The sequence below is a fragment of the Ruditapes philippinarum genome, unplaced genomic scaffold, assembly GCF_026571515.1.
Source record: "Ruditapes philippinarum isolate M1 unplaced genomic scaffold, ASM2657151v2 ctg2800_1_1_1_1, whole genome shotgun sequence".
Lineage (NCBI taxonomy): Eukaryota > Metazoa > Mollusca > Bivalvia > Venerida > Veneridae > Ruditapes > Ruditapes philippinarum.
The window spans coordinates 55799-78436 of NW_026861622.1; the positions used below are offsets into that span (position 1 = coordinate 55799).

Sequence of the window (22638 nt, forward strand, 5' to 3'; positions counted from 1 at the left end):
GTTCAGTACTATCCCTAGTTGTGCGTATCACGACATGCTCCGCTTTGCTGCACAAAATGGCCGTCAGAGCTATAAAACGAAAAATGTTGTCCTTTCACAGGTCAAGCTACTGGTGGGATTCCAATTAAACTTCACATTATTGACATACATAGTTTTGGGAGACATGTGTTTTTGTATAAACCTTCTAGTTTAGATTAATATTTGCAAGGTCAAGATGATTGAATATCCAGACATTGTCCGGATATTTCGCAGAGCATATATCCTATATGCATATCTATAATGCCTACATTTCTGTCAAAAGCTTTTATTACGGTCTAAATATGCAAATACAATCGTTGTAAAATCAAACAAAATGTAATAAGCAAACATTCAATAATACTGTCAATATTGGGAGTATTCCTACTTTGAAGAGACTTATTACATGTTGATCTAATTAGCGTGTTGATTGACTTATGTCGAAAATGAGTGAATTTTCCGTTGTGTATACATTTCAAGGAAACACCTAGCAGTCAGATGCGGAAAACAAACGGACATTACATCATTCTTTAAGAAAAGTGATTAAAATGTGTTTAATACTGTGTGCTATCATTCGAATAAACTTTACTGCAAGTGATATCAGTTTGTAAACTTGTTATCAAATAATCGGTAAATTAAATAAACGTGCTAACTATTCATAAATGTGCTATTACTCTCACAAAATGATTGCTATGAAATATGTTATATGTAATATGTGTTATTATGCAATGTTAAAGTACTAAATAAATAAATAAATTAGGTTAGAAAACAACGTTTTTGTTTTAGTGGTGTATAACTGAGTAAACCTCACTATGTGTTTATCACATAGCACCTAAATGCTGTATTTCCGCTGGTAAACATCCGTTAAATTATGTAACAAATTGTTATTTTTTATTATAAGGATTGACACAAGATTATGAAACATCGTACGTATTTGACTTATAAGGTATGCGCATGTCTTCTGTAAAAATTAGTTATTGACATGTTCAAACCCTCATACGTTTATCTCGACATTTCGTTATCTCGATATTTTTTTGACAGTCCCGAAGACTTCGAGATAACGAGAGTCGACTGTATTGTTAAACAGGCGCTGCCCACATTTTCATGTAGTAGTAGTAGTAGATAATAATAATAATAATAATAATAATAATAATAATAAGAGTGATAAAATAATCAAATAATTTTATATATCATCCATTATTTTCAGGAAAGCTATTTAATTGTATCTATTGTTTCTTCTGTTTTGCGCTAGAACTTCAACTAGGGGTAAAACAACAATTTCAGTCTATAGTAATTGAAATTTATGGTTTGTTTCAAAATATTTTACGACTTTATGTCCGTTATCGGTACTTAGAAATAAATTGATTTTGTCACGACTGTAGTATACAATCTCTTTTACCTTGGATATAAAAGGGCATGTAGTATTTGTTACGGCAGAATAAGATATGGATAACGCATGACAATATGGGGATGTTCGTTACAATTGTAGTAGCATGTATATTTTCAAAACTGAATTATGTCTCAACTTCAGGTTTGGACTTTAGTTTACCTTATACTTCATTTTGAATTTGTGTTTTTATGTTAAAATGCCTAAAAATGATGTTTAAAAGATATAAAAATGTCAATCTTATCAACTGCATTCGTTGTCCTTACTTAGCAGTATTATAATCTTTCACCGTGAAGAACAATTCGTTTTTTTTTATTTCAAAGCAAAAATTAAAAAAAGATTTCTATACCTAGAATATTGATCTTTTATTACTGAATTTGTTGTCAGGAAAACACTCTAAATCGATATCAGACTAAAATATTATTACCTTTTGGAGATAATGGCATTGCACACGCTGAATTTAAAATGCGGTAATTTATATTTTAGAATTAAGGACACGTATCCAATGATGGCGGTCAAATCAGATCGCACATAGCAAGGAAACAATTATGTTTACGATTTATGTCTTAATACAGCATTTACAATTATTGATATTCTTAAATAATTAAACTTTTGAAAAAGGACATGTTATAATGTTAAAAAAATACGTTAAAAATCGATTTTTTATTTTTAAAGTTTGCATATAGATGTAACGGTGGACCTGTATAAAATTATATACAGTCATTTATTTGAATCGTCATAATACAAAATTATATAGAATTCTTTTAATAATTTTTGTTCATTTTTCAGTTTTTTTAAATTAAGAAAATGAATCTACTGGAAAAGAATATAGATACATATTTCTTAATAATGGCATAGGTCTAAATAAAACAATAAAGAAACTAAGCTTGTTATCTTTACAAATACTTGATCATTTGCACAAAACTCGTATTAAAGTTAGCTATATTGCAGGTACAAAACCAGTCCTTGCTTACTTCATTGTGATTTATCTACACCGAAACAAGCAATAATTATAAATTAACGATGGGGAATAAAAGTGTACTCCTTCTTTAAAATTTGCCTGTGATTATGCAAGTTAAAGTAGAATTATTTATTTAACCGTTTTCATGTTGTCATGCACTGAAAAACTACAAAGAAATACCAAAACACTACGATATGTGTAAACACACGCTATGTGTAAAATCCTATAATTTAAAAACCTTGCAAAGTTTCAGAAGCATGACATCAAATAATCTTATTTTCGTTAATGTTAACAGATTCGAAATATACATTTATAGAACAAATTATACAGCATAAAATATAAGAATCGGCAATTAATTAAATTGGATATGCCATTCATTAATTATTCCGTATCGTTGTATGCTAAAATCGCCCCGAATCATATAAAGAAATGATTGTGAAATGAAAACTTACAAATAATAATCTTTTTTTAAAATACCAATGATATATTTCCTATATTTGCCTCTTCATAAAAATACCAGTGGAAGAAAAAGAAAACAAAGAAATATTTATTCCAATACCGGAATGTGGATTTGGTACCAAGTAGGAATAGCAGTATACTTTGCGTTCAAGGTTGTTATTTTACAATCCATGCTTTTGTGTTGACTAAAAGTACATTATAGACCATCTCGTAATTTAAGACAACTAGGCAATTAAGAACAATTATATAAATAACAGAATTGTTTGTTCTTTTTGTAAATGGTTCCATAATGCAAAATGCTTATCCACTATTTAGACCACCAGTTTCATTCCCAATTCTTTGTTATATTCTTTATTCAATCCCACTTTTGAGACCACTGATAAGTCAGTTAAAACCTATTTAGAACACAAGTTTGTTGTTTATATTTCATTGTATGCTCTTAGGCATGGCACTCGATGAAACAAGGTGTCAAAACTGTTATAATTGGGATATTGTATAAAATACGGTGAGGAAATACATTTTGGAGTCAATATTGCTTTCTGTTTTTTTATATTTTAACTAGTTAATTTCGTACTTGATAGATAAATTATATTCATCATATACATGTACTTTTAAAATCAGACCAATGTTAAATTTCTTCAAAATTATTTTGCTCACATCGGATTTAATATATAAAAAAACACCCCTTAGCAGTAGTAACTGAGGGTTATAATAATATTGTTTGTAGATACAAAATGACTAAAAGTAGGCCATGTCCATAAAATATATTGTATAGTCGAATAATTGCTTGTTAAATAACTGACGGTACAATGTTTTGTTAATATTGTACTGCAGGCTGCACGAATTCGCCTATGGATATTGTTTTGTTACTAGACTCATCCGACGGTCAAACTCATTTCGATGAGGAAAAACAGTTCTCCTCAAGATTGATAAATGACTTATGGGATGGAAGCAACCGCTTTGGTATGATAACATTTGGAAGTACTCCCAATATACAGTTCGATTTAGAAACATACCAATCTGTTTCTGAAACTCAGCTTGCAGTGGAATATATTTGGCAAAGCAGTGGAAAAGCTGAGGTTGGCAAGGCACTCGACTACAGTATAAACCATGGTTTTCAAGAGATAAATGGTGGAAGGCGTCTGGCACCAGATGTAGTGCTCCTAATTACATCATCTGACATATATGACAAGTCATATATTCAAAATATTTCTTTGGCAGCAGCGTCAACAGGATCACAGCTTTATGTCGTTTTAGTTGGGTATCACATCAGCACATTTTGGTATGAAAAACTAACTACCAAAGAAAAAATCATTAAGGTTGCTTCTGAAACGAATAGTCTAATGAAAGAACTCGGCAATGTTAAAAGTTCTATTTGTAAAGGTAAATTCTTTCTCCCTGTTTTGTTTGTACAGATAGAAAATGACAAGCGTCTATTATTAATATCAATTTCACTAAGTTGATAACAAAACATAAAAATGTTATCATACAACATTTTCGTGACATGCATTGAAACGACATATTCATAACGTTAATAATATGGTCAGAGAAAATATTGTAATTCAAAAGAACATACAAATCTACAAAAAATAATATTTATCAGATGGCTGATGTTTCTAAGTATTCTTTAAATATTTTAAACACCATCTGTACGTTAGTTAGAAACAATTAATTAATACTATTTAACAACAGATTAATCATGAATTAAATTAAAACACCAAGTTACATTATTACAAAAAGGAAGAGGCATATTAAGAGAATGGTCTGAATGGACTGTGTGTGGATCTCTCTGTGGACCTGGGTTGAGGAGGCGTTTCAGAAAATGTGAAAAAAGGAAACCTATTGATATAGACTGTGATGGAGAATTGATGCACGAAGAGCGCTGTTTCAATACACCGTGTACTAGTAAGTCGTTTTTATGCTGCTACATAATTTGTTATTGTTCAATTTCACAAATTAAGCATTGTCTCTTAATCTGTTCTTGACCATTGCTACTATTTTTACTACTTTAAGGTAACAAAATGAACATTTAATTGTCCAAAGATTATAAAACCTTAAATTATTTGTACTTCCTAAAACGCTTTGATCATTGTGGTTCACTTTCGGCTCGAACCTACAGTGGTGTGGGCCAAGAGGATGGAAGCAAATTACAATCGTAAATACAAGATACTTAAATAAACAATAATTTGCAACTCAAAACATATTACTGTAGTTAGCAATAAAAAAAGCTTTCACTTACTAAATACTGTTTTACAATCAAATTGTGTTTCAGTAGTCTATAATGATGCTTTACACATTTCTTTATAGAGCCAATATTATTGTCATTGTTAACTAGTAAATTGTATTGTTTGGATATAAGCTTTTCCTATACAATGCTAAGCGTCTTATGCGAACCTTCTTTTTAAGTTATAAAATTAATGCTATAACTCTTTTTTTAATATGCCAGTCATAGCTTTTTTCTTACGTCATTATATAAACTAGATTTTATGATAAAATTATACTATTCATCTTAATTCAAATAAATACACCTAATTTGATAAATGTACTTACAGATGCCGCTACCTGTTTCTATGAAGAGTCAGGTGGAACACATTATCGATAAAACCTTTTAAAATTTGAAAATAGTAATTTTTTAAATATGTTTGAATAACGTATATGATTGTAAATGTATAAAATATTGGCTTATTTCAATAATGTAAACAGCTTGATTACTTATGCTTTAACTGGCTTTGATTAAATTCAAGCAGTCTTCAAAATACATGCTTAATATTATAAAAGAGACATTTTGCCAGAATTAATTTAAGTCTTAATCTAATGACTAGTAATGTGCCGTGAAATCCGAACAAAATCGAACAAAACTGCAGTCAAACATCGTACACATTTATATAACATGTTTATGTCTGACAAATCGACGTGCAAAATTGTTTAAATTTCGACTTAAAAATAAAAGTTTTTTATTGCTTTATACTTACTATTACAAATGTTTAGAGCCCGTAGACGGTTCTTGGTCATTTTGGGATGATTGGACAGACTGCTCTAAAACCTGTGGAAATGGTACCCAGATAAAGACTCGAACATGTACTGCCCCGTTTCCAGAGAACGGTGGCAAAACATGTCCAGGTAACTCGAAGAAGAGTAAATCATGCGCAGAATGGCCATGCCCAGGTATTAGTTCTTGAAAGTGTAATTCTTGATGCGTGTTTGTTTGTTTGTTTCATTTTACACCTTTTTCCAACAGTATTTCAGTCATATTGATGCGTGTTTTCTTTCTTTAAATCAATTGTTTTCAATAACACACGCATTATGTTACATTATAATTAACTTTCATTATGCCTTTAAGTAAATGCTACCTATATTTTGAAAGTAAAGAAATGTAATTGAATTAAACTTATACATATTAAGCGAAAATCTTATTCCTCTGAAAAATGTAAATGGGATCATTTTAAGCGACAATTTTAATAAAATGTTTCAGACTGTAGTAGGACTTGCCCTCCTGGTACTAAGTTATCTTTATCATGCGATGTATGTACAGCTACTGGTATTGTGTTATTTGGATATGTGAGATCGTTTTTGAACAGGACAATAGAAGGTGCACAGATTTTTGTAAAATCAAAAATGTACGAGTCATTAACAACATCAGATGAGTATGGCTTCTTCAGTGTTCATGGAGTATATGTTGCAGATGAAAGTATTGCAATAAGGAGGAAAGGTTACTCCGGCGTTGATGGGAAAGCAAAGCAGGTTAATCAAACCCACTGGGTTTTCAATTCAACAATGTTGGAAGAAGGTAAAAATGATATCAACATAAATGTAACACTTTTCAACTTAGATCTAATTACTTTGAATTTCTTTCTATATCCAACATATTCAAGACGTTTAAGATATGAAGATATAGTATTAAATGATTGTTTATGCTGCTTTAAGTTTTCGGTATTAAGAATCATAACTGTTTATATACATCAGAAAATGCCCACATAATTATCCTCTTAAGTCAACCCTTGGCTATCAATACTTATGAATTATAGCCATTAATAAAGCTGATCATGTGAATGGAAAACGTATATTAGCAATAAACATTGGCAGGCTACAACTTCATTTATTTAAAAAAAACCAACTGATTAGTACTTAAAAGTATAAGTAATTGAATGCCGAACAGACAGTAATTCAAGATACACAAAGGCCCTTCGTTGACCTTGGTTACACAAAAGAACGCATGGTTTTATTTGTAATGTTATTTGTTAGCAGTTGACCTAGCAATAAATGGAGCAGGCGTGACCTATTTTTTTTGCTGTTAAAAGCTGAAAAGGCATTTCCTTGTGTGCCTTACAATTGTAAGTGTCCGATTTCATTATAACAATTTAGAACCTAATGCAGATTTTTAGACATTACAGGATTTAAAAACATTGTACAAGATTAAAAAATCTGCAAAACGTGTAATCTCTCGTAAGCATTTATCACAAGAAAATAACATGAAAATTGCAGACTCGGTTTGATTGATTCTGTACATTAGGGATAATAAAAAAGTGCAACATCCCTCACGCTCCCTAACACCGAATTGAGTGGTACTAAATTTTCAACACTTTTAGGTGTCTTCTTTTTTCAATTTCTAGTTGCACCGCTTTTTCTTTTACATCCTACGAGTAAAAAGCGTCTTGTTGGCCAAAGTGTTTCAATATGCTGTAGAGCCACCGGGCAACCTCCGCCAGCGATATATACATGGTATGTACGAAAGTTTCGACGTACAAGATGGTGTAAGATGCAAATCTTTTACATTTGATCGAAGCAAGAAGTGCATATTTTTTTTAAAAGATGTTACAGTAAATAATTAGCAAACTCTCATTTGAGATTAAACTTATAAGAGATATATGGTAAAATGTTAATATAGTAATTGGTTGATGAAAATATTTATTTTGATAACAATAAAAGAAAATATAGATACATCAAAAAAGAGAATATATTGCATGTCTAATAATCTTTGAGGTAACGATATGATATATACATACAATCAGGTACAAAGGTCTAGAGTCTCTTGGTACACGAGGTTTGAACGGCACACTCGTATTCAGAAGCGTAAGTTTGTCCGACAAAGGAGAATATTATTGCTCGACTGAAACAGATGCAGGGTCATCAACGTCAAATAAAGCTACGTTAACAGTGTCAAGTATGATGTATACATATTGTTTTTCTTTTCTTTTTTTTTTTACATAATTACAGGTGCCTTTTCTATTATCCTAAACAAGTTTATCCCGAAATATATTCAGATATACAAATATATATAATTTTTTTTATATAATCTCATTTATACCCAAAAAGCGGGAATATTTAAGATAACATAGTGTAAATCAAAATTATCTAGCATCATTGACAAAGTAAAATATGAAAAAGATTGTATCACTTATTAAAATTCAATCAATAGCACACATTCAAATATTTTAGCAGAAAGAATTTACGCAAAAAAGAAGTCGGCGGAAAAAAACCATTGCCTTAGAATTCATCCTCAAAAGCTGACTCATTCTCTTAACGAGTCGACCATTTTACAATATGCACCTTGAATATAAGACTTTTATTTAATACGAGAATTGATCAAAAAGTTCTCGGCCCGATGTACTTCCGAAGTCAGAGAACCCACATAATGTTCTTACTTTTCAATGTAATCGCCCTCTACATCAATGCCCTTTGCTCACCTGTGCTCCAACTTGATAAACCCTTAAAAATAGTAATCTCTTTTTTGGTCCTCAAAACTTATTGACCGCCTCCATGACACATTCAAAATTCTAAAAACGTCTACCTTGGTTTTCTGTTTCGGAAACAGGTAGAAGTTTCAAAGCCGCAGTCACTTGCAGCAGCCAGCGCAACTTGAGATGTGTGAGCTGGCGCATTGTTGTGCAGAAACAGAACGCCTTGAGTCAGTTTGCCCCTCCTTTTTGACGCAGACGTCTCAATTTGTCTGCATAGTACGTACCGTTTATGGTACGACCTGACTATCCCAAAAACAAGTGAAGCCATCACCTTCCCTGCTGATCGAACCCTCTTGAATTTCTTCAGAGGGGTTGCGCCAGGGTGCTTCCAATGCATTGTCTGTTTTTTGGATTCTTGATCGAAGTGATGACCCATGTTTTATCCTGAGTTACGATCCAGTAGATAAAACCTGGATCATCCTCGTAGCGAGACAAAATATATCTTGAATTGTCAAGCCTGGTGGTCAGTCAAATGTTTGAGGACCCATCTAAAGAAAACCTTTGAAATGCCATAGACATCAGTCAGAATTGCCTGAACTGAACTAAAGCTTATTCCCACTTCCCTAGCAATGCTTCGCAGGTCTCGCTTTCTATCGCACATGACCAGATCGTGCACAGCTTCGGCAGTTCATTGTTGGTTGCCTCTTTTGGCCGCCAAGGCCGCTAATTACCTCCAATGCTCTCCCTGCCCTTCTTAAATTCACAAGCCCATTTTTTCACAGTGCTATAGGAAGGGGACTATAAAGTCTTCATTGATTTTCTTTGGGGACACCCCTTTCTTACAGAGGTTTTTAATGACGCTACTGATTTCAACTTTCTCTATACTTGTCTAAATGACATACCCTCTACTGATCAAAGTGTGTTTTATGTTTATAAATCTGTGTACAACTGCATGTAACTCGGTCAGTGTGTTCAATAAGATATCGGTATCGACGTATCGTTTGTAAATGTCAGTGTAGTGGCTAGAAGTATATCGGGCCGAGAACATTTTGATCATACCTCGTATAACCCCGTATATCCTGTAATTCATGGATGCGAACATAAAACAGGCATTATGAAAAAGTAATGCAAATTGTGCAAGTCTATGGTCTAAATTGTAAACATGGTAGTAAACGTGCTAATACATTTTAGTGTAAATTAAGTTGACACATATGAAAGCTAATCTTTTATATTTAAACCCTTATAAACAAATCAATCCTTTGTGTTTGGTTTCACGTCACACAAACACAGTAGTCAAATTCAAACAGCGGTTTTCTAGCTAAACGGATGGAGCCTGCATGCACAAACGGAAACCAGAGTAAAACTGCCCGTGTTACGTAATCCGTATCGTTGAGGAGCAAGTGGTTTGAAGTCAACGACCTTAACCACTTTCCTTGGACGCCTTTAACACATTAATCCTTGAAAGATCCGAATTTATGAAACTTTTTGATTATGTTGCTACCGGTTTTAAGGTAACGTTTGTGTCGTCGGTGTAAATAAATACAATTACCAATTTTAAACCATTTCTTCCTTTTGTTACACCTGATTTGTTTGCCAAATTGTGTCGTATTATACTTACAGGAAGCATTTAAAGTGACATCAAAGAAAGACAGTGAATGAACAGGTTAAATGCAAAAAATATTACAAAATGCCTACATTCCTTTCAATTTAATGATTAACGTCTTACATTCGGTTTATAAAAAGAACGGAACAGTCTTTTTATATTCTTCGCAAATTCATATTTAATCCTGAATGTTGTCCGATATCAACTGTTAGCCAATAACCATGATAATCTTCTTTCGATATCTTTTGAAACGTATAGTCAAATTAGTTTAATTTGGCAGTTATAATATGAGAAGTATGTTACTTTAACGTAGCTGTGTTTAAGCTTAAATTGTGTAAGTTTCTTTTGCTTTATTCACTAAATCGACTTTAGATGTGTGGACTTGTAGATCAATTGTCATTTCCTTTGCATCCAATACATGGTCGACTGTGGTCCGGTTTTGAATAACCTGAATTTTCTAATTTGGTGTTAATTATTTTGTAATGTACTTCATTTGAAATGTGCTTTTTTGGTGATGACTGCTTTAATATTGAATAATTTAAGACATAAGTGTCACCTGTCTATTATAATATCATTGTTTTGATAAGCTGGTACGTATTTATAAGTATATTTGTAAACTCCTGTTCTCAATTGTAATTCAAAAGGTTTGTTTTAACTTTTATTTCTAAAAAGTTGGCGCAACTGATACATGTGAAAGGCCAAAGCCGTTGTATGAAGCGCTTCCAGATGGTTGCTACGTTAAAGATGACATGAGCAAAAATTCCACAATTAATGTTGGTACATGCGGACAAGATTCATGTGTAACAAAAAGCCTCGCTGACAATTTTACATGTACAGAATGGTGGCCGCATTATTGCTGTGATTCTAATGCCGATGCCTCAGTTGATGTACAATGTGATGGCTTTCAGTACAAGGCTTCTATAGTTTCTTCTTGTACATGTCGAAAATGTTATAAGAAAACAGTCATAACAGGAAACGCGTTTGGGCGCGCAGAAAACGGCTCTATCTTGCCTTTAAAGTTTGGAACAATTTATGTTTATGGAAAACAGAAGGCCATGACCAACATTGTGGGGTATTTTTCTTTTGAAATTCCATTTGACTTTGAAAAAATAATTGTTCGATTCGCAGATAACATATATAAAACCTTTATTGACACAACAAAAAACATAGAACTTGAGCCCGGAAAAAGCACATCAATCAGTATAGCCTTGCCACTTCGTCCGAAGAAAATCGAATTCCGATCTGATTCGGAGTTTGCAGTCCAAGTCGGGTCCTCTAAGGGCCTGAAATCTCCAGGTGGTATAACAATTCCAAGGAACTCCCTATCTACAGTTGATGGTGTACCATACATAGGTAAAGCTAATGCTCAAGTTCATTTCATGGACCCCAGAATCCTTGAGGACTTTGAGGCATCCAGTGGTGAATTTTCGTTTCAAGAAGAAGGGGAAAATTGTCCGTTAGAAACATATGGAGTTATAAAAACCAATTTTGAGGATGATAAAGAAAACCAATTGATCTTGAATAAACCCATACAATTTGAAATAGACCCTACAGTTATGAACATTTCCAACAGTAATTCAGGGGACTCAAATGTTGAATTATGGAAATTTGATGAAAATACTGGCACATGGAAATCTGTTGACAAAATGAAGTCAAAAGTAACCCCATTCAGAAGACGTCTTCTTGATCAAATGTATGTTGGGTCAGATACGAGTGGTCAATATGTTCCGCCGATTGAGCTAGAACACCCTGCTGAATATGCGACAAAAACCGTACTCGATTATACTAAAGAGGTCAAACGGGTGATATATTATAAAAACTATTACAGATCTTGGTGGTGGAGAACGTATAACATTGATAGTCGAGTAATAACAAATAAAATCCAAATTTATAAGACAGTCACAACAATTTCAAGAGCATATTCAGTCGAGAGGGGGGCATGTTTTGTAAGAGTCACTGTATTTTCAGATTTAAGCGGAAACACCATTGCAAAAGACATGGTATCCGTAACTGCAGTTACGAAAGATATCTTAAAAGATAAATATAAAGGTTTTGAAACACAACCAATAAAGAATGGACGTAAATGTTTAAAGATATTTTGTGATTCTGAAGTTTACTTGTATGCAGAGAAAGCTGGATCGCGACTCATTGCATTTCCAAAACACGATCTACCGTATGGATATAATTCAACTAATATTAAAAACTCAACAGAAGTTGTTCTTAATTCAAGAAATTTTGAAACTGTTGGCGGTAGAAATGGGCCTGTTTACTATTTTGAAGACGAAAAAGAATGCACTAATTCACCAGATAGCTTTGAATTTCGTTTTGGTATGCGTTTTGGCAAAGACCCGAAATTAAATCTTCAAGTATCAGAGAATATTTATGACAAGAAACAGTCATGGCATCCTGTTCCTCCAGACAACGATAACACATTACAAGTGTGTTATTTAAAGGTTATGCTGAAGGTACACATGTTTTTTTGACACACACAAAAATAAATAATAAAAAAATGTAATTATATAAAACATCTGGATAATTGTGTTTAATTATCTGACAATAAATATTAAATATAATTAAAGTACATTTTCAAAGTATGAAAATATGTAAGACTACCATCAAACAATTTTTGTGGATACAATAATTCTTACCATTTCACGTATTTATCGTATCATGCCCCTTTCTTCTTTTCGCTGCTCTAATGTCCTCTCCCGGTTCAGGTCCGATGCCTTCTGGTGCCTTGCTGTTGTGGCTGAAGTGTGTCAGGTGTTGCGTCCTGTGAACATTGTCTTTACCTTGCTGATCTTTGTTCTCGTTTTTAGTTGTAAGTCGCATCATTTAAAAAATCTATCTTTACTGACGGAGAGCAATATGGAATGGGCCACTGCGCTTTATGTTTGCCACGAGCAATCATCCTGAAAAAGTCTTAGACGTAACATAACTAGCTTGACATCTTTAAATTCTGGCGGGATTTGATTTTAAACCGGTGAATGCCAACTGAGTAGTCATACAAACCTATCAATAAGTAACAAAAGTTACCACTAACAAGAAATATTTTTATTTTAAAAGAAAATGGTAATTTATCTAAATTTTTAGATACAAGGACATTTTGACATTCGTTTAATTGGAATTAGTCGTAAAGAAAATGCTTCAGGAGAACAGTACGGGATGTACAACGTCGCCCCACAACCAGATAAAACATATTCAACATTAGATGAAAGGGCTGCATGTGTTGAATTCCGATGTCCTGGAATTGTTAACGATGCTGGTAAAATCACGAAAAACGTAGCAACACATCTTGAGGTTAGACTTAATCCAAAGCCAAAAATACCCTGTCGAATCAGGTAATGTTTTAAGCTGAATATGTTCATTTTTTAATTGCCGCCTGAATTTATTTATCGGTACTTTTTTGTAGTCATAATCGTCAATTATAAATGAATCAATTAATCTATCTTGCGATCTTAAACAACACATTGTTTTTGTTTTAAATTAGAAATTGAATATAATTTTCATAAGCGTTTCCTAAAGTACAAAACACTACGAAATTTATTGAAAATATATAAAGGATGAAATAGAAATAAACGGAACCCCTTATAATAATAATTATAATAATAATAATAATAATAATAATAATAATAGTAATAATAATAATAATCAAACCACTTAAATCTTACGTCAAATTTCACGCTAAATAAAAAGTTGTTTTTATTCTCCTTTATATCCTCTTTTTCAGACCATTGAATAAGAACATTTCAATCACTGAAATTACATCTGGCTATGGATTTGATTTTCTTGCTGAGGCTGAAGATAGTTACGGCCCAAAATACGGGGTTTATATTTACCAGAGCAGTAAAACTAATGCACAAAACTTCTGCTTTCAAGGAACAAACTCTGGATCGTTTGGTAACGGCATGTTACCTTCTGTTAATGCAGCTGTTGAAATTGATTGTTTATAAAATCAAAACTATTAATCAGTATCTTTATATTCCATTTATATATGAAGCAATTTTATATCGTAACCATTAAGTCAATATGGCACATACTTATTTTATACGTTACGCCATTGTCATTGTTGTTTGAAGTTATTCCTTTTCATATGGTAAGACTTTGTTTATTAAAACAAATGCGTAGTTTTATACATGTTAGTATGTTACAGGCTTTTATACAAGCATACACTAAAATTCTTTTAAACCTCTACCAAACATGCATTATTTCAACACACAACTAAATAAATGATGGTCAGTAGATAAAGAAAAGGCATGTTAATTAATTCAAACTATACAAGGTTCTTAAAAGAAAGTTTCTTTTTAACATGACTGATCGATTTTCACGGATTGAGAAGATGAAAAGTTGAAAATACTTAAATGTCTTTAAGTAATTTATCATGAAAATATTTCTTTGATAATTTAAATCTTTTTAATGGACATTTTGAAGTCATTAAAATATTTATTAATACATGGTTTATTTGGCGATTACCAAATGTCTTGAAAGTGTTATGGTGCATAAAGAAATTAATTGTTTTTTGTGGTCAACATGATAAAAACTTGCGATGAATGTTTTATAATTTTGATTGAAAATTGTGAGCACTTTTTAAGAATACTGTTCTGCTAATCCTCTCAATCATGTCATAAATACGTTAATTTTTACATTAAACAGATAGCAAGAATATTATTTTTGTTATATATAATTTTCCACATAGGCATATTTATATGTCTTATCTGCATACGAAGGGAAACAGAATCATTTACCTGATCTGTACAAAAAGATATTATGTTGTGCAATGTGTCATTATTTTTTAAATTACGTTTATAAAAAGTAATTTGAAAAGTACAGAATTTTAAATTGTTCGTAATATCCCCAAAGGGCGACACTGACCCTTCAATTTGCAGCATGGATTTTGCACTATGTCGTGTTTAGGTAAATGTTAAGAAAAGTTTGAAATAAATTTTTCAAGGGGTATAAGATTGATTGAGCAGGCTCGAAATCGTCAGACATCCAACCTTTGAGGCAGAACTTGATTATTGAGCCCGCACAGCAGTAGCATGGGTTATGTACATTGCCTTATTGCAGTAAACATTTAACAAAAAAAGGATTCAAAGGGTATAGGATTTCAGAATGGACACAAACTTGTTTGATATTTGTCATTGGCCTTTACTGATATTACATAAAGTCAAGATAGCAGTAGATTGGGGTCTGCTGGTGTGGTTAACATTTTAGTCAAGGTTGAATTAAGGAATTTATAGATGGCGTATTGAATAAATAGAGCGGACACGAAATTAGGGGGGGGGGGCATTTAGATTTACCCTTGTCCGTCCTTCTGTCAATCCATCCTTCAGTCCGTTCTCATTTTGTGTCGCACGTAGCTCAAACAGTTTTTATCCTAGACTCATGTAACCTTACATGAATGTTTTTCAGCTTGTGAAGTTGTGCACCTGGGTATTTCCCTGTGGATTTATTTTGAGTTATTGGCCTTGACTTAGTCAAAATTTGCAATTTTCAACTTGTGACTCACGTAACTCAAAAAGTATTTTACCTAGAGTCATAAAACTTTACGGGAATGTTGATCAGCATGTGAAGTTGTGCACCTGGGTATTTTGTGTGGATTTATTTAGCATTGTTAGAGTAATTGTCCCTGACTTAGTAAATATTCGACCTAGTGTCATATGACTGACAAAAATATGGAGTCTTGGGGCACCCGTATCCTATGGACACATCTCTAGTTTACCGATAACCTTGAGCCGATACAGTGCCGATATTAGTTCTGCATAACAAATGTTTAGGTGAACATTTGAGCCAAGTTTATTTAAAAGTATATGATATGAATAGCGGATACGAAATTGTCTGACATTAGACCTCAAAGAATGACATTGACCCTGAGCCCGCACAGCGATGTCAAAGGTAATGCACATTTCTTTGTTGATGTGAACATTGAAAACAACAATTTACTAAATAAGAATCTACATGTAGCACAACTGAATAAAAGTGTATTCATTTAAGCATTTTAGACTAACATAATATATTTAAACATAAGTCTTGGAAAAGTTAATGTCAACTCAGAATATCAAACTCCTTCTAAATATAGTCCTGCTAATAGACCCTAACATCTTTGCTTACTAAATTTACATATATATCTAAATATGCTATATATCTGTAAAAATATGATCCATCGGAAGCATAAAAACAGCAAAAACAAGAGCCATGTGAACATAGCCATCCCCCGCCGAATGTGTTTGCTCATTGGAAGAATGTATATGTAGTAGAGCAGAATAATTCAATTTTAAGAGGTACTTTGGAAATGAAAACTGATAGCTGAAGTGATTACAGATTTGAAACCTTTGTGAATACTGATGGCTGAAAATATCAAAGGGCAATAACTGAAAAATTATATACGGTTACCGTAGCGTTATCATTCTTGTGCGCTGCACTCTTTAATGAGATCTATCCACCAATGGAGTTTCAAATATGATAAACAAGATCAACAAGAAAAGGCAGCGTTCAATGAACGCAACCCAACACTGAACGCCGAACAATTCCTTGTGGATAAAAATATAACAACATTGATAATGGATTGCATGTAGGGAATAACGTTTTACAGACGCCACACGGCACGAACAACACGGTTGTGGGCATAAAATATGATAAACAAGATCATCAAGGAAAGGCGGCGTTCAAGATGATATCTCAAAGGCTTTTCAGTAATGCTCTGGACAAAAATTAAGCATGAAAAATAACAAAGGACAAAAACTGAAACAGTATGCAGGGAAGAGTTATCATTCATGTGTGCTGCACTTCTCCAAAATGAGATATATCCACCTATGAAGTTTAAGGTTGATACCTCTTATCCTGAGATAAGCTCAGGATAAAAGGTATGAAAAATAACAAAGGGCAATAACTCAAAAATTATCAAGGGAAGATTATCATTATTGCGAACAACATTCCTCCTCAATAAGATCTATCAACCTATGAATTTTCATGTTGACATCTCAAAGACGTTTTGAGTTATGCTCCACTCGGGTGAAAAAATCAGTATGAAAAATAATAAAGGGCAATAACCCCAAAAATATTAAGGGTAGAGTTATCATTGTTGTGCATTGCACACCTCCACACCTCCTGAGTGAGATTTATCCACCTATGAAGTTTCATGTTGATATCTCAAAGGCTTTTTGAGTTATGTTATAGACAAAATTTAATTTTGAAAAATAACAAAGGGCAATAACTGAAAAATTATACAGGGTAGAGTTATCAACAGTCTGTGCAACATCCCCAACACCCCCTAGCACCGTCTATGGGACACTATTTAATTCATATTAATATTAATAATTGTTTACAAATCTTCTTTCAAACAAGTCGTCTAGTAATCAGAAATGCATACGATATTGCTAGAAACAGTACCGTGACCTCGCATGCAACCGGATGACTTGTTTTTCAGATTATGCAAGCAACCGTACAGTTTAGAAGCCTCAAGGGTGGCAGTTTCAGTGTCAATATTTTCTTAACGAAAATGTTCTCTTCAGTACCGGGAAAATACTATTTCATATAAGACAGACTCATGATAATAACAAAAGCGATCAGTGATCACATGTGTCGCCTCATGATGGCCAATTTCATGTTGGGACAAGTTTTGTGACAGACGGACAGACAATGCACAACTAAACTTGGTACTGATCATTCCTGTAAAGTTTGGATAAAATTGCACCAGTAGTTTATGAGGAGTAGTCCGGACAAGCTTTTGTGTATCTGGCAACACACAGAAAAAAACAACTTTTTATCAAAGGGCCATAACTCAGCCAAAAATCATTCAACCGGAAAACCCGTGCAATATGCGCAAGGACTTGAGCTACAGATCAATCTTGTAAAGTTTCATTGAAATTGCATTAGTGGTATAAGAGAAGTAGTCCGGACAAACTTTAAAAATAAAAATTATTAAAGGGCCATAACTCTAACAAAAATCATTGAACCTGAAAATGCTGACAATATGCACAACTAGACTTGGTACTGATCATTCCTGTAAAGTTTGGGTGAAATTGCACCAGTAGTTTATGAGGAGTAGTCCGGACAAGTTTTGTGACGGACGGACAGACAGATGACGGAGAAGTGATCCCTATATGTCGCCACTACTCCGTAGAGGCGACACAAAAATAACAAGAGGGCCATGATGGCCCTGAAGTCGCTGACCTGTATATAGGCCCCCAGAGCGGGGCCAGTTTAAACCCCAGGGCAAACTTGGTAGACACCCATTAGAAGATGTTTCATGCTAAATATCTAAGGTCTAGCTCGTTGAGTTTTGTAAAAAAATATTTTTTAAGTATTACCTATACACATATAGTTAAAAGCAATGACACCCCTAGGGCGGGGCCAGTTTTGACCCCAGGACTTTTATTTGAACAAACTTTGAAGACACTCACTAGAAGATGTTTCATGCTTAATATCTAAACTCTAGCTATTTGGTTTTTTTTCAAAGAATATTTTTAAGTTTTTGCTATACACATCTAAGGAAAATCAATGTCCCCCGGGGCAGGGCCAATTTTGACCCTTGGGCTTTTATTTGAATAAACTTTGAAGACACTTACTGGAAGATGTTTCATGCTCAATATCTTAACTCTAGCTATTTGGGTTTTTTCAAAGAATTTTTTAAAAAATTTTGCTATACACATAAATAAAATCAATGACCCCCGGGGCGGGGCCAATTTTGACTAAAAGGCTTTTATTTGAACAAACTTTGTAGACACTCACTAGAAGATGTTTCATGCTTAGTATCTAAACTCTAGCTATTTGGGTTTTTTTCAAAGAAGATTTTTTTAAAAAGTTTTTGCTTTACACATATAAGGAAAATCAATGACCCCCGGGGCAGGGCCAATTTTGACCCCCCGGCTCTTATTTGAACAAATTTGGTAGACACCCATTAGAACATGTTTCATGCTAAATATCTTAGCTCTAGCTCTTTGGGTTTTTACTATATGCATATAGGGAAAATCAATGACCTCCTCGGGCGGGGCCAATTTTGACCCCTGGGCTTTTATTTGAACAAACTTGATAGACACTCATTAGAAAATGTTTCATGCTAAATATCTTAGCTCTAGCTCTTTGTGTTCTTTAAAAGAAGACTTTTTAAGTTTTTACTAAATGCATATAGGGAAAATCAATGACCTCCGGGGCGGGGCCAATTTTGACCCCAGGGCTTTTATTTGAACAAACTTGATAGACACTCATTAGAAGATGTTTCATGCTAAATATCTTAGCTCTAGCTCTTTGGGTTCTTTAAAAGAAGATTTTATAAGTTTTTACTATATGCATATAGGGAAAATCAATGACCCCCTGGGGCCGGACCAATTTTGACCCGAGGGCTTTTAATTGAACAAACTTGATACTCACTCACTAGAAAATGTTTCATGCCAAATATCTAAGCTCTAACTCTTTGGGTTTTATAAAGGAAGATATTTTAAGTTCTTTATATCGGTTGCCATGGCAACCAGAGTTCTGCATGGAATTAAGTTCTTTGAACAATTTTTAAAGGTGACCACTAAAGGAACATTCTTGTGAAGTTTGGATGAAATTGGCTCAGCGGTTTATGAGATGTCATTTCAAGTAAAACTTTATGGACGACGGACGGACGGACGAAAGCCGGACGAAAAGCGATCACAAAAGCTCACCCTGTCACTTTGTGACAGGCGAGCTAATAAAAAATGTCTTCAATAATCGATCTGAACTGAACTATTTTACCTATATTTCAGTCAAAAAGAAATCCGCGTTTTGCATGTATACCTCGTTGGCAAGCGGAAGTTATATCGGACACTGCAGTGTACACTGTGATTCGGCCTTTGTGGAATTTTCTAGTCAATATTCCCTAATGTTGGAGTCAACCTAGAACTAATTGCAAATTTTTTAAAGTTTGTTTTCTGAAACAGTATGTATGTATTTTTATCCATAAAACCCGAATTTTTGCTGTTGCAATTGCTGTGAAAATGATGCCTGAAATACATGGTACCTCGAAAGTCAGTTAACATATTAATATAAATTGTAAATTTTAAAATTGCGTTAAAATATATCATTACAATATCAAAAAATAAATAAAAATGTATAGTTTCAATCAATTATAAAACAGTTAGCATATGATAACTAACTTTTTAAAATATTACCACACCCTCTAATGCATTTACAAAAGTTTCACAAATATATTCCAGGAATAATTCCTGATAACATCGTGAATGAAAAAAAAGATTTTGACAATCATTTCATCAAACAAAACACATTAAATCCATTCTATGGTTAAAAGGAAAGTTTATAACACACTTAAATGAAATTATGACTTAGAGCCTCATTGGTACTGCTGGAGCTATCATAGCAACGTCTGTTGTCATTTACTGACATTTAGTCATAGTATTAATGCAAAAATGTTTTTCAGTTCATGTTAAATGTTGAATTCTGCTTAAGCCGGTGCTAGGGGGCGTGGACGGTAGTTTGCACTTGACAGTACCGGCCATGAACAGGCTCAATCAAACCGAGCCTGCAACATTTTCAATTTTGCCGCGTTGGGCTTTCTTTAGGGATTCTTGTTTCACTCTATTTGTTTGGGTCGTTGGTTTTACGGCGCGCAAACACAAATTTGGTCATATGGTGCCGAAATAAGAAAGATGATTTGGCAAACCTCGGGTGTTACTGCGACAAAACTACCTCACCTACTTGAGCTTAGAGATGTGAATAGACTCCAGTTATTTGAACTAATTAAGTCGTCCCATACAATTACGAAGAGATAAACAGATGATGCTGTTTTTCTTGCAGGATAGTGTAATAAGTAATAATTGAAACAAAGAATTATCTTTTATTTGTGATTAACGTCTCACCAACACTTTAAAAGTAATATGGCGACTTTTAAGCTTACCTTGTGGATGATGACCACAGGGACCGCGACGTACATTATTTCAGCCTGTGTAGAGCTAGCTGAATAGCCGTCTCACATGAAAGAATATATGGGCAAACTTTACATTGGTTGGAGGTTTGTGGTTTTAAGCCAACAACAGTATCCACTCCCCGCCCAACAACAAGATAGTAAATCAGTTAATAGAACATTTTAAGGTTAAAGATGTTTGACAGGTTATACCCTTTAAAAAAATTGTTTGCATATACAGCCTGAGCTGCTTGGCGAGGGTTATATTATTAATCTAAAATACAGCACGTTTTCTTGAGACAAAAAAAAGGAAAAAAACTTTGTTCATAAAGTGTGTTTATAGTTTACATAAATGTCACGATAACATTATTCTTGCTATACTTACAAACTTGCCAAAGTTATACTAATAACATATTAACTAATACACTCGTTCAACCAACTCAAATAAACTTACACTAATAGTATAGCAAGTATATTCAAAATGTGGGTAACTTAATTTTTCCAATTCACAAAATGTCAAAAATGCAAATAAGGACATTATGTACATGTAAAAAGTACCAGTTTTAAATTTACACATGACAAAGTTCATTATATTTGGTTGAGTAGCAATGCCATACTAACTTATTTGCCAAATAAATGTTACATGCAAGCCAAATTGTATTCACCAGAGCACAGATCAGCCACCGCACCATTCCTGTGCAGGAAGTCAACCAGTTGACCAGTCTTCGAGTACTAAATGTGTTTACTTTCCTCCGTACATGCCAGAGCAGTGATACAATTCAACTGACCGTAGAAAGATTTTATGATCAATCACAACGAAATTGACGCGCATCGTGGTTGAATCGCTAGTTTCACAGTCCAACGCAAATCTGACTAAAGTTTCCTAACTTCTTATGTTTGCATGTAGATCTTATTGGCGGTAACTCATTTTCGACTTTTGGCCGATTTGGATACTCCGATAGGGCTTTCTAGCAGAACAGAACAGAACAGACAATTATTTACCTTATCCATGAATTCATTTTGTCTTAAAAAAACATTTAAGTTGATATTAAAAATATGATTTCTGCGAAACATCAGATTCTATCAATTTCGGGATCGTGAAGTTAGATCCAAGTCATTTATCTAAAAAGTGTCACAGGGCATCGTCATATTTGTTCAAATGCAATGTCTTGAAATCGTGTCAATCGAATAACATTTGTCTGGTTTCCAACGGTTAAAAATAGAAATGCTTCATTTTCGTGGACGTGATTAAAAAGTAACATGAGCGTGACCTTCTTTCGGTCATCGTCAGATCTACAAATAAACGAAAGAAGATCTAAACGGTCAGCTAAGTAGGTAGAGCGTTGGAATGTGAATCGTTAGGCCTGGGTTTGATTCCAGGACTGTGTAGCTTATTTCATAATGATTGGTCATGGAATCCTCTTCACGGTTATTCGCACTGTACCTCTCTACTCTGGCGCAGAAGTTACAGTTCATTGCGTAAATAAAGGCAATAGTACTGGTAAAATACTTGACAGTCACCCCAGGAATGATGAGGTGGATAAACTGTGCTCTGGTAAATTCAATGTTGCTTACTGTTGTGATCCAGAGTGAAAAGTACCAAACACCACCATAAACTTTAGTCAAATGGTTGCATAAACCAGACAATAATGA

At 33.6% G+C, this 22638-nt stretch overlaps 1 protein-coding gene across 1 annotated transcript; it reads left to right on the forward strand.

Moving 5' to 3' along the window:
- The first annotated feature begins 1418 nt into the window (after nt 1–1418).
- On the forward strand, nt 1419–14675 carry LOC132716327 (cartilage intermediate layer protein 1-like). Its single transcript, XM_060699577.1, has 10 exons — nt 1419–1546; nt 3657–4205; nt 4563–4727; nt 5811–5987; nt 6295–6609; nt 7433–7541; nt 7832–7983; nt 10776–12568; nt 13197–13444; nt 13834–14675. The coding sequence occupies exons 1-10, from the start codon at nt 1480–1482 to the stop codon at nt 14054–14056; spliced, it is 3798 nt and encodes a 1265-aa protein (XP_060555560.1). The 5' UTR covers nt 1419–1479; the 3' UTR covers nt 14057–14675.
- The last annotated feature ends 7963 nt before the right edge of the window (nt 14676–22638 follow it).